The 17,049-nt window shown below is 39.9% G+C and overlaps 2 protein-coding genes across 5 annotated transcripts in view; one reads left to right on the top strand and one right to left on the bottom strand.

The window, feature by feature from the left end:
• Window positions 1–1,291, bottom strand: part of SLC49A4 (solute carrier family 49 member 4) — an 85,629-nt gene extending 84,338 nt beyond the window's left edge. Inside the window, exon 1 of one of the 2 annotated variants that reach the window (XM_030942041.1) lies at window positions 428–1,291. In XM_030942041.1, the coding sequence (XP_030797901.1) occupies window positions 428–767 (340 nt within the window). In that variant the 5' untranslated portion in view covers window positions 768–1,291. The remainder of the gene's footprint in view (window positions 1–427) is intronic. The other variant, XM_010370780.2, reaches the window with a different exon arrangement.
• An 859-nt stretch (window positions 1,292–2,150) lies between these two features.
• Window positions 2,151–17,049, top strand: part of HSPBAP1 (HSPB1 associated protein 1) — a 50,483-nt gene continuing 35,584 nt past the window's right edge. The window contains exons 1-3 of one of the 3 annotated variants that reach the window (XM_030942015.1): window positions 2,170–2,359; window positions 4,398–4,581; window positions 14,593–14,778. In XM_030942015.1, coding sequence (XP_030797875.1) covers window positions 14,613–14,778 — 166 coding nt within the window. In that variant the 5' untranslated portion in view covers window positions 2,170–2,359; window positions 4,398–4,581; window positions 14,593–14,612. Of the gene's footprint in view, window positions 2,360–4,397; window positions 4,598–14,592; window positions 14,779–17,049 lie in introns of all 3 variants that reach the window. The other 2 variants (XM_030942023.1, XM_010370779.2) reach the window with 2 other exon arrangements.

Genomic DNA, 17,049 nt, shown 5'->3' with positions numbered 1-17,049 from the left:
CAACTCATTATTTCCTTACATCTGGGCACCATCAATCTATTTTCCGACCTTTTCACCCTCAACATCCCCAAATCCCTTTGAAGTCAAAGCATCAGTCATTTTTGTCAGGTGTAAAACACACTGCACGTGCACGGGCATGCTCTGATGTTCACAATATGTAAAAACTTGAACATTTAGAGATCGCTAAAATCCCTAGTGTTGCATAAGCGGCCTGATAAAAACATAAATATTTGCAAGGTAGCCTTCCCACATTTGTCGCTTTGGGGACGGCGGGTTCCTAAATCAGAAATGGAATGCTAGCAACACTCCATCACCTCACACAACCCCTATACCGGGGCCAAGGGAGGCGGCTGGCAGGCCTGGAGCGCGGGCAGGCGCCGGCTCCCCGAGGAGAGACAGCGCGGGCTGGCGCTCCCCGACCCCTCACCTCTCTTGTCCAGGAGCCACATGAACGCGAAGCAGGGCAGGAAGCCGATGGGCCCCCACAGCACGAGCAGCGCAATGTCCCAGCTGGAGAAGCCGTAGGCCTGGCGCGCCGAGTTCTGGATGGGACCCCAGGTGTTCCAGACCAGGCCCTGAACGAACGCCAGCAGCGAGAAGAGCAGCAGCACCAGCCAGCGGCGCCCGTACACCCGCCCGGGACCCGGGACCGCCGCGGGCAGCGCCGCCGCCGCCTCCCGGCTTCTCCAGGAGGCCCCCAGCCCAGGCCCGAGCCCGGGCCCCAGCAGCGGCTGCCTCTCCTCTTCGCTGCTCCAACGAGAGCCCATGGCGACGCGTCGCGCGCGAAGCCAATGCCGGGCTCACTCCAGGTCACCGCCGACTAGCCCAGGGCAGAATCGTACGGAGCAGTGGGAGGCGGAGGCTGCTCTGGTCGCCCTCGGCCTCCGGGCCGCGCCTCGTGCGCCTGCGCGGCCCGAGCCGGGCCGGCGGGGAGGCGGGGAGGCGGGGAGGCGGGGCAGGGGGCTGGCGGCAGGGAGGCTGGGGTCCGCCCTCCCCTCCGCAGGTGGCGGGGAGACACCGGCGAGTGGAAAGGAGCCAGGTCCTAGACTGAGGGCAGGTAGCGCTGAAAAGGCAGGGACAAGCGCGGCTGAGTCGGGGAGAGGGAAACTCGCAGAGAGGCTGTATTCAAGGAGGTTGGGCAAGGAACCCTGGGGTGTTTGGAGGAAGTGTCCAAGTTAAATCGTGTGCGTAATAAACAACTCAGTGACCTGTGCTCACTTAACCTAATGCTTGCGTCTATTTTGGGCTTATTCTTATTTTTGTTGAGTTAGTAACTTCAGAAATTATAGGCAGAGGATAAGATTTAGGCGTAGTTGGTCCCAAGGGATTATCTCATAAAAATCATTTATGTACAATAAGTATTGCCTATTTTTGTTATTTTTTGTCTTACATATCCAAAGAGGAGACTGCAAACTAGCCAATTCCATTCATATGTATGTAAACTTTTTTTTACCATTTCGTCTGTCACTTAATAGGCGAGCAATAAAGGTATGTCCAGTAAAGTTGTAAGATTTTTGCCCCAAAGTGACCCAGATCCATCGCCAGTGATTATGATTTGACCACAGGGTAAACGAGAAGAAAGGTGGTTGTTGATCTCTTCACACAGCTGTTTGTTTATTTTGGTATACAAATCCAGAAGCCTGACAGCTGTGGATTAGTGTCCTTGAAAACCTAAGTCAAGCAATTTGGCTTGTCTGGATCGGGAAATGAGTCACAGGGAACGCAATCACAGGATTCTTTGCCCGAGGTTCGTATTTCCCGGCAGCCACTAAAATTAGAAGTAGGTTGCTACCAGAAGGGCAAGAGAGGTGTAAGAGAAGCGTGAGCTGGCCTCGCATTCAAGGCTGCCAAGAGCGGCTCGCGAAAGCTGAAGTCAGAGACCCATCCCACCGCCGGAGCCCCACGAAGCGTCAAACCTTCTCCTAAAACTCCAATCATCTAGGGTAGAGAAAAGCCGAGGCGGAAAGCAAGGATCTGACTAAAAAAGGAGACACAGAAACGAAGCTAAGACTACAGGAAAGAAGCCTAAGGTCCGGGTTAGGTAAAAAAGCGCCACAACTCAGACCACGTGTTCGTATTTCCACACCCGGGGTATCAAAACAAAGCTGCGTGGTCCCGCCCAGCATCCGTCACGTGACCTCCACGTGAGCGCCTGCGTTTCCGTAGGAGGCGGGCGGGAGTCGCCGGGTCTCCTTCCTGTGGTGCAGCTTCGGGTCCCGGAGCTTGGTCCCTACTCTGACCCCACCCCAGCTCCGCTCCGCCTTGGGTTCCGGCAGAACCCGCCTTGCGGTAGTCATGGCAGCAGGCTCCGAGGCGACCACTCCTGTGATCCTTGCAACTGGGGCTGAAGGGGAGGAAGGTAGGTGCCAGGCTAAGGTCAGACCGTGAGTACAAACCCAATGCCAGTTGACTCTCGTGGCACCTCTCTTGGGGCCGTTTGCCATAGCCCCGTCCCAGGTCTCTCTGGCCTTGCATTGGACTATGAAGAAAATTCTGTATTTTCTAGCGAGCGTGGCATTTCTCGAATTGTAGCATCCAGATTTTTGATCGTCATAGGGTAGCCTACCAGTGCTGTTTCACGCATGGGGTGTTTGTTTTTTGTTTTATATTTGCCCATCGTTAGCTAAATAGGAGTGTTTTGAATGTTGGGATTAAAATTAAATTTGTGAAATTGAAGGCAACCTTTGAGATTAATGGGAGTTATCTGAGACTTGTGAACAGGGTTATGGGCTTTTATTCTATTTCAGTGAACCCTGGTTTGGGAAGTGGAGATGAGGTTTGGAGACCCATGAGCTTGAGATCCCTGTTATTATTTATTGAATGATTGCACCGTGCAGCGCTCTATTCTGGATACTGTCGCGGGATCCAGAGACTTTTGAATATTTATAACAATACCTTTTCCAAAGGAGCCTAGAAAGGAAAAAGAATGACTTACTATATGTTCACCTGAGCTATTCTACCAGTAGTACACTCTGTGAGGGTTGTTATCAGGAGGAGGGATCTCAGTGGAGAGAACATAAATGCTTCAAGGAGGGAATAGTTTGAGGTCGGCCTTTTTTTTTCTTTTGAGACGGAGTCTCGCTCTGTTACCAGGCTGGAGTGCAGTGGGGCGATCTTGGCTCACTGCAACTTCTGCCTCCCAGGTTCAAGCAATTTTCCTGCCTCAGCCTCCCAAATAGCTGGGACTACCAGCGCACCACCATGCCCAGCTAATTTTTGTATTTTTAGTAGAGACGGGGTTTCACCATGTTGGCCAGGATGGTCTCGATCTCTTCACCTTGTGATCCACTGAGGTGAGCCTTTCTGATTGGATGAGATGGTGACAAACTCAGGGAGTGGTGCTGGGTTCAGGAAGTCAGGGAGCAGAAAAGGATGGATGTATTTAGGGATCAGATAGTTTGCTGAAGGGGGAGATGCCCATTCCAAGCAGAAGAAACAAATTATAGCCTCCTACTATCTGACCACTTTCTACCAGGGAGACAATTCTTGACCTTCATCTATACCTCCATTGCACTGATTTTTCCATTTTCTATCCACTGCACCCCCTTATCCAGAATGTATGTCGTTCCTTTGAAAAATTATCTTGTCCCTTCCTGCACCTTTTTCTGACAAAACTCTTACTCTGGATGAAATCAACCTTTTGTCCACTTTCTACCTGCACTATGCGCCTGAACTTTGCTGGAAAAAGTCCTGCACAAATTGATGACCGTATAAAGTGAAAATGGCCAAACTCTTGAATATTCAACCAGTATGGGCTTGAGATCCCTTTGATCCTCTGTTTGCCTAGTGAGCCTAGTGTTTCTCGACTTTCTCCAATGACAAATCCCCAAACTCTATAACCTCTCTCTGCCTCTTTCTTAATTTCAGGTGATGACTTTGCAAGTCATGCCAATTCTGCATCTAATCTGTCTACTTTTTTCCTCCTTCACTATCAGACCCTACTGCAAATCATCCGCACTTTCTCACCTCAACTACTACTGTATCTTCCTGACTTGTGTCTCTGTTTTCTATTTTGTGCACCTCTAATCCCTTCTCCATTCAGCAGCAAAATGTGACTCTTCCTTATGTAAAATTCTTCAGTGAATTACATTGCCCTTAGAAGTTAGAATAAAACCCAGACTCTTAACCGTGGCCTGTAATAATCCTTGGTTTGGGCTCTGCTGATGTCTTTAGCAGGATCTCTTGTCACTCACCTCCCCTCTTGCTTTTCACATAGCTGACTTAATCTTTAGGTTTTAAAGTATGTCACCACCTGAGACCTTAAGAGACCAAACTATCTAAAACAGTCACTGTGATTTCTCTTGCACCCCCCAACCCTAGATGTTCTGGAATACAGCATCCTGCTTCTGTCATTTTACTTATTACAATCTGTATTTATTATTTGTTTTTTCCATTAGATCGTAAGTACCTTGAAGGTAGGACCTATGTCTGTTTCATTCACTGCCACGTGCCCAGCTGCAAGTACAATGCCAGGCACATAGTTGGCACATGCCACGTTTGTTGAGTGAATGAATAAGGGCACTCCATGCCAAGTCCAGAGGCAGAAGGAGAAAGCATGACATCGGCCAAGAACTGAAAGAAGTCAGTGTCAGGAATGGTAAGAAAAGAGGTATCCTGAAGGTTACCTTATGCCTGGTTAAGGAATCTAGACATTAAGATAGTAGGAAGCCTCAAAGAGCTTTAGGTGAGGGAAATAACATGATTAATTTTGGTTGTAGGAAGATCACTTTGACTGAAGGGTAGAAGATTGATTGGAGGGAGAAAGACTGGAGGACAAGGTACTTACTTAATCCCTTTGAGCCTCAGTTTCCTCCTCTGTAAAATGCATGATTCTTGTGAAGATTAGAGTTAATATGTGTAGATTACCTAGCATAGTATCTGGCAGGATTTGGATATTCAAGCATGGTGACCATTTTTATTATTAATAGAAAGTGCCAGCCTTAGTGACTGATGTTGAAACTGAAAGAAAAGAAATTAGAGATGTTATGTAAGAGAATGAGAAAAATAAATACATTAAATAAAGTCAAGTGAAAGGGTCGGTACGTTCAGTACAATGATGAATACAATGGGAGTCATAGAAAAGTTCATTTAAAAATTTTTTTGTTTATTTTTTATTTTTGTAGATACAGGGTCTCGCAGTGTTCCCCAGGCTCGTCTCGAATTCCTAACCTTAAGTGATGCTCCTACCTCAGCCTCCCAGAGCACTGGGATTTCAGACATAAGCCACTGCACCCGGTTGAACAGTTCATTTTTGAGCAAACTTATTCCATGATCAAAAAATATTTGAATGGCATATGGTAAACACACCTTTTTCATGTGGTAAAGCAGAAGACAGTCTTTGCCCCAAAATAGCTTATAAATATCATTTTTGGCAATAAAGACATAGATAAAAAGACCTGTAGTATAAGACATATCCAAAAGGTCAGATGTAATTAGCTGGGATATAATACTCAGTATGACACAATGAAGTACTTTGGAGGCTGAGAGGAGAAGGAACTAATAGAAATTGGGTTGGTTTGTGCTTCCTAGGATGATTTCTTAAAGATGAGCCAGGTGAGGAGACTGATTCTGCTAGAGTAGAAATAGTGACAGAGAACCTGGGTGAAAAAGAGAAAGACTTGTATCCATTGAGTCCAGAGAAGAGCAGGGTGAAAATACAAATGTTGAAGTGAAGAAGAGGAAAATCGTGGATTTCAGTCTTTGCAGAAAAATAGAGCAAGGCACCACAAAAATAATGAAGTAGAGAAAGGTGCTGGAGACTTCAGAGTGAAGAAGCAGCCAGCCATGTTGGTGCACGCCTGTAATCCCAGCACTTTGGGAGGCGAGGCAGGCAGATCTCTTGAGCTCAGGAATTTGAGACCAGCCTGGGCAACATAGTGAAACCCTGTCTCTACAGAAAATACAAAAATTAGCTGGGCATGGTGGCACGCACCTGTAGTTCCAGCTGCTTGGGAGGCTGAGGCACAAGAATCGCTTGAACCTGTGAAGCGGAGGTTGCAGTGAGTTGAGATCACTCCAGCCTAAGCAACAGAGCCAGACCCTGTCTCAAAAAAAAAAAAGCTTCAGCATGGTTGCCATAGGGTTGAGGGTGATTAGGAGTGATGGGAGTGAGTCAGTGATTGGGAGCAGGAAAGGGTAACCGGTAGAGGTGAGCATAAAATGGTTGAACTGATCACCTGGGTTATGCTTGATAACTCATTATACAGAAGTGCTTAGTTTCAATGAGGTTTTATACATTGCTAAAAATCAGGTATTCTTATACAGTTATTTGAAAAAAAAAACATTTGTTTAGCATCATTTTATGCCAGGCACTGGACTAATCTCTAGGGAGATAAAAGTAAGAGGTTTGCCTTCAAGAATGTGATACTGTTTGTTTGAAATAACAGCTTAGAAATAATTAAAAACAAATATGAAACTACTTATTGTTAATTAAGAATCAATTTGAATTCTGAATGTGAAATGTTCTTCTCATAATCATACATTGATTGAATCATTCAGTGAAATTAAAAATTGCAGTTTTTGAGTGTGATTCTGTCTTTCAAACTGAGGTTATTATATTTCTTTCTATTGGGCTGTTTTTTAGTTTTTAGTTATAGCCAAGATTATGCCTTGATGAAGAGAAGAATGTGTTGGTAACTCTTCTTCCAGTGCTTGCTGAGGAAATATCTCATCTAGAGTTGTATGGAATTGATTTTCATTTAGAATGAACATTCCTACATAACTGGATTTACTCTTTTTCAGTTGGAGACACATACTCACCATGTAATTTTTGTTCTCATTTTAAAGGGCAAAGGGTGGAGGAGTTTAAAGAAAAGCAAAAGCCTGTGTTATCTCAAAAAGTAAAAAATTCCCATGTTAGAATCCATATGTAATTCATAATGTAGATAAAATTTTTAATTTCACTGAATGCTTGGTAATGATGAGTATCAGAAAAACAATGCCATTTATTTTATTGTGGTAAAAACGTATAACATAAAATTTACCATGTTAACCATTTTTAAGTGTTAGTAGTGTTAGGTTGATTCACATCATTGGGAAGGCGATCTCTAGAGCTTTTTCATCTTGCAAATCTGGAACTCTACATCCATTAAACAATAACTCCCCTTTCTCCTCTTCCGCCAGTCCCTGGTAACTGCCATTTTATTTTCAGTTTCTAGAAATTTGACCACTTTAGATACTCCATATAAGTGGAATCATACAGCAATTATCTTCTTGTGACTGGCGTATTTCAGTTAGCATACTGTCTTCAAGGTTCATCCATGTTGTAGTATATGATAGAATTTCCTCCCTTTTTAAGTGGAATAACGTTCCATTGCATGTGTAAGCATTTTGCTTATCCATTTGTCAACAGACGTTTGAGTTGTTTCCATCACTTAGCTATTATAATAGTGCTGCTGTGAACATGGGTGTGCAGATGTCTTTTCAAGACCTTGCTGTTGAATATTTTTGAGGAAAAGTAAGATAAAATAATCATTTATTTTAAATTATCAAAAATTCACTTAGGGGAGGCTGGGGTTCAATGGAAACATTTTGGTAGAAATTTTGGAGGTACATTGCAAAAATCTTTAGTATTTGAGATGTCATTCCTTCTAGTGTTAACTTCACTTAAAATATAGACAGATTTCCGTTTTCTTGCTTTGGTTTAAGACTAGTATTACTTTTGAATTTATGAGCCATTTTTTGAGGTAAAGGTAAGTTTTCTGGTTAAATGGACAAACGTTATAAGTGTAGGAGGATGGAAAGAAGCTAAAAGGCTCATGAACCTTTGGTAACTGTCCAGCATGTAACTGTCTCAGGTGCCCAGCCTGAACTTCCCGCATGTTCACTGCAACACCAAGCATTGGTATTGATAAGGCTAGGTCATAACGGCCACAGCACTAACGTTTGTGGTTTTTTTCAGTGATAGACATCACCTTCTAGACATTGAAATTCAAAGGGTTTATGGTTAGCCATCATTTTACTTCAGCATTATGTTGCCTTTCAGGAGAATTTTCTTAGTTTGTGTTGACATTTTAAAATAGGGGCTACAAAATGAAAAATTCTTTTTGGTGTAAGTTTTACCATTCAGTCTTTAGTACTAATCCAGTCATTTTGTTAGCTAGTATTTGCACGATTCCATCGGGTTTTTCTAACATGGCCCAAATGGTCATTATTTTTTGCCCTAATATCTACCATTCCAGAGGTTTTAAAATTTCTTATATGTATATACAATAGTTGTCTGATGAAACACCACATATATACTTAGATGTATACATTCAGAAATAAATGATCTCACTGTGCCAGGACCCAGTTTTAAATTCATGCTATATCATTATAGTGAGTCTGTATTGTAATGTGAGACTTACTCTTATGTCAACTTCTGAAGGTTTTTAAAAATCTTTTTAATTTTTTCATTAAAATTATACCTGATGGGAGACAAGTTAATTTCAATTTCAAGATTTTTGTTATATTCTATTAATGTTCGGAGTGTTCTGGACACATGGTAAATGTTCCTTATTCTTGTCTTAAAGTTGAAATCTCAGATACAAATGCAGGCCAGGTGTTAATTGACTGACCAGATAGTTGGCATACTCAGAGAAATTAGGTTTCTAATTATCTTGTACTTTGCATTAATTTTAAAAAATTACTGAGAAGGATGCAATTTATTTGTGATGATGTTTCACTATCTCCAAAGAATTAGTTGTTAACTAAGGCTGTAATAAATTGACTGGAGAACGTGCTACATTTGGAGAGAGAAAAAATTATTGTGTAATACCAAGATCACTAATCTGTTTTTTTCAGCAGTTTCTAAGTCATCTAGTTAAAAATTACTACCTGCTGCAAGTTTAGACCTAAATACCCTTATCCTTTGAAGACTGTTGAGGTTGCTTCAGAATTTTTATAGCTCTTTGCAAAATATTTCTAGCATGGAGTAACTGGGTGCATCTGTAGGCTGTTTAATTAATACAGGGTAGCATCGCATTCTTCTTTAAAGGAAATTGTAACATTTAAATTCATTAATTTAATGGCCCAGTTTATTGTTGATTAAATTATCAGAAGCTAAATTAGTTTTATCTCACAACCAGCTGATTGTTTTATTTCACGATGGGCCTGAAATTCTGTAAATATGCTAATTTTCTGTTATGATGAACATCCTACTACTCGCTTTGCACACACTTCATAGTGCTTTCATTCATTTAGCAAATGTTTTGGCATTTAATATATACCAGTCACTAGGCCAGGCACTCTCTCAGCAAATTTTAGTATTGGAGGTCTCCTATTAAATAATCTCTGGGATGTGTGGGATTTTTAGATCAGATAATTAAATTTTTTAAATTTAACTTTACGCTAGAGAATATTTACTTCTTTGTAGCTTTTTTGTCAAAACACTACTCATGTGTTACTGTCACCTGTGTGCACATTTATAAAAGGCTATCCAGTTATATCTACTCAAATATGAACCATTTTGGAAATAATCAAAGCCACGTGATCTATTGGCTCTAATGTAAGGTAAGTAGAATAAATAAATCTCTACCCCAAAGTAATTCGTGCTTCTGTTTTTCTCTGCCCTTTAAAGTTCCAGAAGCAAAATGTTCATAGGTTGAGTATTTTACAACCTTAGAACTGTGTGTGTCAGACTGAGTGTCAGACCAGCCATGATTCATCCAGCCCAAGCCACAGAGCACTGTATAGGGAGAATATGGTTATCCTTGAAAATGATGGCCTCAGAAAGCAGGATGTTATACCAGCTATGAATTAATAACAGTCTTGACTAGAAGGATTTTTTTTTTTAATCTAAAAGGATTCAGGAAGTAGTAGTTGGTTCAGTAGCATGAAGATGAACATACTGGCATTCTTTTGCTTAAGGTTTGCAGTTTCCTGGACCTTTCATTTGTCTCTCAAGAGGGCTAATCATTATGTCTGCTTTCCAGGCAGTATATAGAAAAGGATGAGGGCAAAAAGGCTGACTCACAACTTTGGTATGTGCACGTGCGCACGCATACACACGGAAATTATATATATATATATTCCCTATCTATCTATCTATCTTTCTATCTATCTATCTATATTTGGCTACTCCTGTCTGCAAAGAAGTCTGGGAAATAAAATTTTTCAGTCATTCCTGTTGCCCAAAGTTCTTTTAATAAGGAAGAAGAGAATGAGTATTGGGTAAGTAGAAGTTAAAGAAAAATTATTCAGTGACACTTGTTAAAGCATGGTAAGGAAGACTATTCAGGACCATCACCATAGATATAAGGACTACTGTAATGCGGTCTCTCAGTTGGTGAGAGAGATTGGGCCCAACTCCAAAGACAGCATGGGCAAGTGAGAATTTACAGCCAAGGAGCAGAGTCAGTGGATGAGAAATTACTAAGAGGAAACACCAGGGGTAAGGGGAAATCTGGCTAAACCAACCTAACAGGATTCTTGCTGAAGGCAGGCCAAGGTGATCAGATATCACCTGGAGGTGGGTTGAGGATGAAAAACCTGATCAGATGTCAGGGATGGGGGCAATTCTTGCTAAACTGACTTAGCAAGGTTCTTGCCTAAAACTAGGTTTTACAAGGAAGTGCATAGATGGACCTAGCAAAAGAATCAAAGCCTGACTAAAGTTTGGCCAAGCAAAGAGTCTTTGTCAAAAGCAACTAGCACTCCCTGCCATGTGTGCTCATGCACATACAACTCATGTGCTCCTCAAAACATTCCTCTCTCCCCAGAGCACATGTGAATGATTATTTATGAATTGATCTTGAGCTTTCCTGTGTATCCTTTCAGCTTATATTTTTTCTTCTGAGTTTTTAGCCCTAGTTAAGTTGCACAGTCAGTTCTCTAGAAATAGGATTGTGCAGTGGAAAGAGCACTGGACTTGCACTGAGGGGACCTGATAAATCTGGTTCCAGTCCTCTGACATCTAAGCTTCCATTTCTTCCTTCAGTTAATGGAAATGAATTACCGTCTCTGCCTGTGTTTTACAGGCTTCTTATAAGATCAGATGAGCACTTTTAATGTATGTAAAAGTGCATTGTAAACAGTGAAGCATTAAACAGTTAAATGAATGGTATTGTTATGGTGCCTGTGTTCAAAATCAAACCACTCATCTTCCCAACAGAATGAGTTATTGCTCTTGACTTCTCTTATGGCAAGTCACCAAGTCTAGACAACTCAGTCTTGTGGCTACATCTGACTCCCACCCCACATCTCTGGTTGTAATAGCCTTTGATATTATTCTCTGAGTATTTCTTCATCTTTACCATCTCTCACTTACTCACTGCCACCCCTGTTGTTCAGGCCTGTACCATACTTATCGCTTGGCTATTGCAATAGCTCTGAGTCATCTTCAGGTCCAGGTCTCCCTTCCCACCTCACATCTCTACATATTTCTAGACAGCCCTCATTTTTAGTGAATATAGTATACTATGAGATTGCCTTATCATAATTTAGTAAATATTTTTCTGCTTTGGGGCATTAGGTTGTTTACATTTTTTGTTGTTATAGTGCGGTAGTAGACATTTGTGTGTGTGTATGTGTATGCTATACATAGCTCATGATTAATTATTTGTTACAGTAAATTCCTATAACATGAGTTACTGAGATAATGAACAGTTCTTTCATTTTTCCAGTTGTTTCCCAAAGGGTGATTCCAATTTATATGCCATGAACAATAGAATACTATTTATCATGAATATATTATAGCTTTTCATAGTGTAGGGATCAAAATATGCCACCCCCAAATATGCCACTTTGGTACATTGATTATTTTGGGTAAAAGGCATTGAAAAGGCCGGGCACAGTGACTCACCCCTGTAATCCCAGCAGTTTGGGAGGCTGAGGTGGGTGGATCACAAGGTCAAGAGATCGAGACCATCCTGGCTAACATGGTGAAACCCCGTCTCTACCAAAAATACAAAAATTAGCTGTGCATGGTGGTGCGTGCCTGTAGTCCCAGCTACTTGAGAGGCTAAGGCAGGAGAATCGCTTGAACCCAGGAAGCAGAGGTTGCAGTGAGCCAAGATTGCACCACTGCTTTCCATCCTGGCGACAGAGCAAGACTCCGTCTCAAAAAAAGAAAAAAAGGCCTTGAAAAACAGCAGATGCAAGCTCATTTTGAGCTCCCTTTTTCTTCCCAAAAGCAGGAGGTAAAACTTCCATGTAAAAGTTGCCCTCCCTGTACCAGGAACAAGGAAGACATTCGTGTAACCAAACCAAATAAAGGCTGAGAGAAATCTGTACTAACAAACCTTGTTAAACCAACCTTTATCTTCCCAGTCACTTTTCCACAATTAACTATACTCATCCAACTTCTTTGTCTTGTCACATTTTCAAAATTTACTACTCTTTGCCCGACCTACTATGTAGATGTTAAGCTCTAACTGCTTCTTTCGGTCTTCATTTTTCTTGTGAGTGCTCCCATGTACATGTAAAAATTTCTGAATAATGTTTGTATGCGTTTCCCTGTTAACCTGTTTTATGTCAGTCTCAGCTAAAGACTTTAAGAGGTTAGAGGAGAAATTTGACCTTCCGTCCAAGTAGCCTACAGCAAAACTTTAAAAACATATAATAAAAAAATGTGGGTGTTCATTTTCATACACGCGGAATCCAGGCATACCAAGTCCAGGAAGATTTGGTGCACTGCAATATAGGTAACCTTGTACTTAGATTTATAGGCCCGTTGGAATGGATGAAGAACTTGAATGCAAAGTTGCTGTACATGTCAAAAGTGAAAAACACAACAAAAAGCAACCATCTCAAGGAAAAACAGAAAACTGTATTCTTGGTCACATAATGTTATCCTTTACAGGGCTCTTGACCATGTAGAGGTCACCTGAAGATAAACCAGGGGCTGCTTTTCAGTGAGACTAAGGGTGCCTTCTCTTCCTCACTGCACGCACTCCCTGACTCTCCTGCCTTTCCCCTCTGAGCATCCACACTGACCTCCTCACTTAGAATGATGACTGTGTAGAAGGTAACAGATTGTTCTCAAATGTCATCTGCCAAGGGCTTAGAGCCTGCTGACTTTCACCGAGGATTTAAGAAGGAATTCCAAGTTTTTGTCCTTGTCTGAGAAAGGAGGCCAAACTGATTTAAGTTTTCAGTTTCTTTAAAAACAAGCCTTACCTTTAGACAAACACAAATTACTCAAGTTCTTTGTTGATTCCTTCCCTATCCCTCTTCCTTTTATCATAGAGAAGAAGGTTGGGTGAGAGAAGAATTTGGACTATTTATGAATTTTTCTTAATTTTTTGAATTAAGTGTAATTATAGATAAAGTAACTAAAATAGAGGGTTAGCTGATTGTTCTTGAGAATAATAAATATATGTTTTGAGGGTCAGAGAGTATGAAGCATTTTTTAAACCTCCCAAAAAACTTGCCATCTTAAGACGTCTTTAAAAGAGAAACTTGCTTGTTCTTTTATTCAAAAAATACTAATCTTTGCTATCCTATCCAAGATTAATATTTTATGATTCTGTGACATTTATTTAAATAGTAAGTTACAGTGTTGGTTTGTACAGCTCTTCTGTACTGTTTATAGATGCAGTTGAAACCAAGGATTAATATTGATTGCCATCTAAGTACATCTTTTATCCTTTTAAAATTGCAGTAAAAATAATCTTTCCCGCTCCCCGGTTGACTGCTATATTGACTCAGTAGTCTTTCTAGCATTAACCTATGATATAACAAGTAGAATTGTTGCTGACTGCAGCAACTCTAGTTGTTCAAGAGTAGTTCCCATCAGCATTTCTTACATAATCCTCTACTTAGGAAGTAGTGTTTTCCAAAAAATCACACCTTCTAAAATTTAAAGATGTAGTTGGAAAGCCTTTTTTAACACTGAAGTTTCATTTTTGACATTGAATATTGTAAATAACTACCAAAATTTAAACACTTAAAATTTAGTATGAGAAAAGTCATTTAAGAATTAGGTCTTTTCACCTGCACTCATGTGTTTACCACAGCATTATTCACAATAGCTAAGAGATGGAATCTGCCTAGGTGCCCACTAATGGTGAATTGAATAAAGAAAATATGATACACACACACACACACACACACACACACACACACACACACACACACCATGGAATACTATGCAGCCATAAAAAAGAATGAAATCATTTCCCTTGCAGCAACATGGATGCAGATGGAAGCCATTATCTTAAGTTAATTAATGCAGAAACAGAAAGCCAAATACCACAAGTTCTCACTTATAAGTGTGAGCTAAACATCAAGTACACACAGACATAAAGAAGGGAATAATAAACACTGGAAACTCTAAAAGAGAGGAGGCAGGGAGAGGAGCAAGGGTTAAAAAACTACCTGTTGAGTACTGTGGTCACTATTTGGGTGATAGGTTCAGTAGAAACCCAAACCTTGGCATTGTACAATATACCCATGTAACAAACCTGCACATATACCCCTGGATCTAAAAAAAGAAAAGAATTAGGTCTTTTGAGGTCATATGTGTATAGAAACAGCAGTTAATGATGTATACATCATTGTAATTGTAGAGAATGATTTACCATGATAAAAACAATATTAGCTATTTTTTTCTCCATATTGTATGAAAAAACTTGATAGTTTTCTATCTATTGCTCTATTCATTTCTCTTTCTAGGTGAACATGTCAAACCTTTTATGCCAGAGAAAGCAAAAGAAATTATCATGTCTTTACAACAACCTGCAATCTTCTGTAACATGGTGTTTGATTGGCCAGCACGACACTGGGATGCTAAATACCTTTCGGAGGTCCTTCATGGCAAACGGATACGATTCAGAATGGGGATGAAAAGCATGAGCACAGGTATGACTATAGGTAATCACCATCATAATGTCTCTTCAGGAGCATCCCTGCATTCTCAGCAGTGGCCTCCTGATCTCTTGAGAATCCTTTCTAATCCTTTTTTTTTTTTGACCATTCACTGTACATACAGGAATATTTTATTGGAAGGTTTGGAAAACAGTTTGGCTTAAGTGTTTTTTGTTTTTGTCTATATAAACTATAGACAAAACAGTCTATAGTTTATGACCCAATACAAAATGTATTTGTTCATGTATCTTATATGTATATTGCTAGACATTATTGTGGTTCATTAAATGTTAGACACTTAATAAATAAATATTTGTTAATGTGCTCTTATTTATGTTCCTATTAGACCAATCCTAATCTAATAGTGCCTTCCACTTTTTACTCAAGTAGAATGTGTCCTTTTATTTGTGGCTTCAGGCACTATTTATAGGTGTATAATTACTTGGTTGTAGTTTTATCCCTCTGCTTTATTGACTGACTGACCTGTTTTGCATTGCACAAACATGAACCATATGTAAAGCTCGCTCTTTTATTCTCTTAAGCAAATAGATTTTGCCTCTTCTTTTCTGAAGACATAACATTTTGATTTGTTTGCCCTATTTTCAGATAAAGCAATTACCATTAACTCTAAAATTTAGATAATTTACCATTAACTCTAAAACTACTGTTTCTAATCTAAGAGAGTCTATAATCATTTTCTGGTGTTTAACTTATATTTCAATATGGGTAAGTTTGGTAGTCTAGAATTTCAGTTTTTTTAAGCATTGAGGTAAAGTGGCTTATTAATATCTATTAACAGCTCAGGAGAACTAGAAAAGTCCCCAGCTTCCCTTCCTGCTGCTCCAACCTGCTTTCTCTCATTTCGACCTTGTAGCATTGCTGACAGAATTATTTAGTTTTTGGTGTCTGGAACCCCTTTGTACTCCTGTGACAGATGTAGCATGTTGAATATACCTGGAACTCTTTGTCATCTCATTATAATCAAAGATCAAACTGTTTAAAATTTAATCTTAGACCAGCAGCAATAACATAAAAATCAAATTGTGCCTTTTCCTTGTTGATTTTAGTCAAAGAACTCTGCCTCTCATTGAAGTGTCTGTTAGATACTAATTTGAATAAAAATAGAAATAGTAATTTTTTCACATTCTGGTTAGATTCCAAGTACAATACTACCAATAGCTAACATTTATTTAAAGCTGTTGTTTCAGGCACTGTTGTGAATACTTTGCACATACGGTATTAGCTTTCTGAATCTTCCTAAAACCTTAGGACAGTGCTGCTATTATCCCATTTTATAGATGAGACACAGTAATTTGACATTTTCAAGTTAATACTTAAGCACAAAAAAAAGGGAAATAACTCTCTGAGGTTGTGAGAAATGACTCTGAGCTTTTAGAAAGACAATGTTCTTTTTTATTAAATAAAATCTACATAACATAAAATTTAGCATTTTAGCTATTTAAAAGTATGCAATTCATTGGTTGTTAGTATAGTCACGATGTTGTACAACCATCACTACTATCTAATTCTGAAATATTGCTATTATCCCATAAAGAAGCCCAGTACCCATTAAGGCATCATTTTCCATTCTGCCTTACTGCAGGCCCTCGCAGCCACTGATTTACTTTCTGTGTCTATGAATTTGACTACTTAGAATATATCATATAAGTGGAATCATTCAATATTGGCTCTTTTGTGCCTGGCTTCTTTCATTTAGTGTGTTTTCAAGGTTCATCCATGTTGTAATATGTGTCAGTACTTCAGTTCTTTTTATTGCCAAATAATATTCTGTTGTACGAATATGTACATTTTATTTATCTATTCATCAGTTGATGGACATTTGGGTTGTTCCATTTTTTGGCTATTACAAATAATGCTACTATGAACATTCATGTACAAGTTTTTGTGTGGACATGTATTTTCATTTCTCTTGGAGTAGAATTACTGGGTCATACAGTAATTCTGTGTTTAACATTTTAAGAAACCGTTTTCCAAAGCAGCTGCACCATTTTATATTCTCACCTTCAATGTATGTGAGTTCCAGTTTGTTCCACATCCTTGCCAACACTTCATTTTAAAAATTATAGCTATTCTAGGCCGGATGCAGTGGCTCACACCTGTAATCCCAGCACTTTGGGAGGCCAGGGTAGGCGGATCATGAGGTCAGGAGTTTGAGACCAGCCTGGCCAACATGGTGAAACTGTCTCTACTAAAAGTACAAAAAACAAAGAAAAAAAATTATAACTATTCTAGTGTATGGGAAGT

The sequence above is a fragment of the Rhinopithecus roxellana genome, chromosome 1, assembly GCF_007565055.1.
Source record: "Rhinopithecus roxellana isolate Shanxi Qingling chromosome 1, ASM756505v1, whole genome shotgun sequence".
In the NCBI taxonomy this organism is placed as follows: Eukaryota; Metazoa; Chordata; class Mammalia; order Primates; family Cercopithecidae; genus Rhinopithecus; species Rhinopithecus roxellana.
Note: the sequence above shows the minus strand (reverse complement) of the source record. Positions and strands in the feature narration are given on the sequence as shown.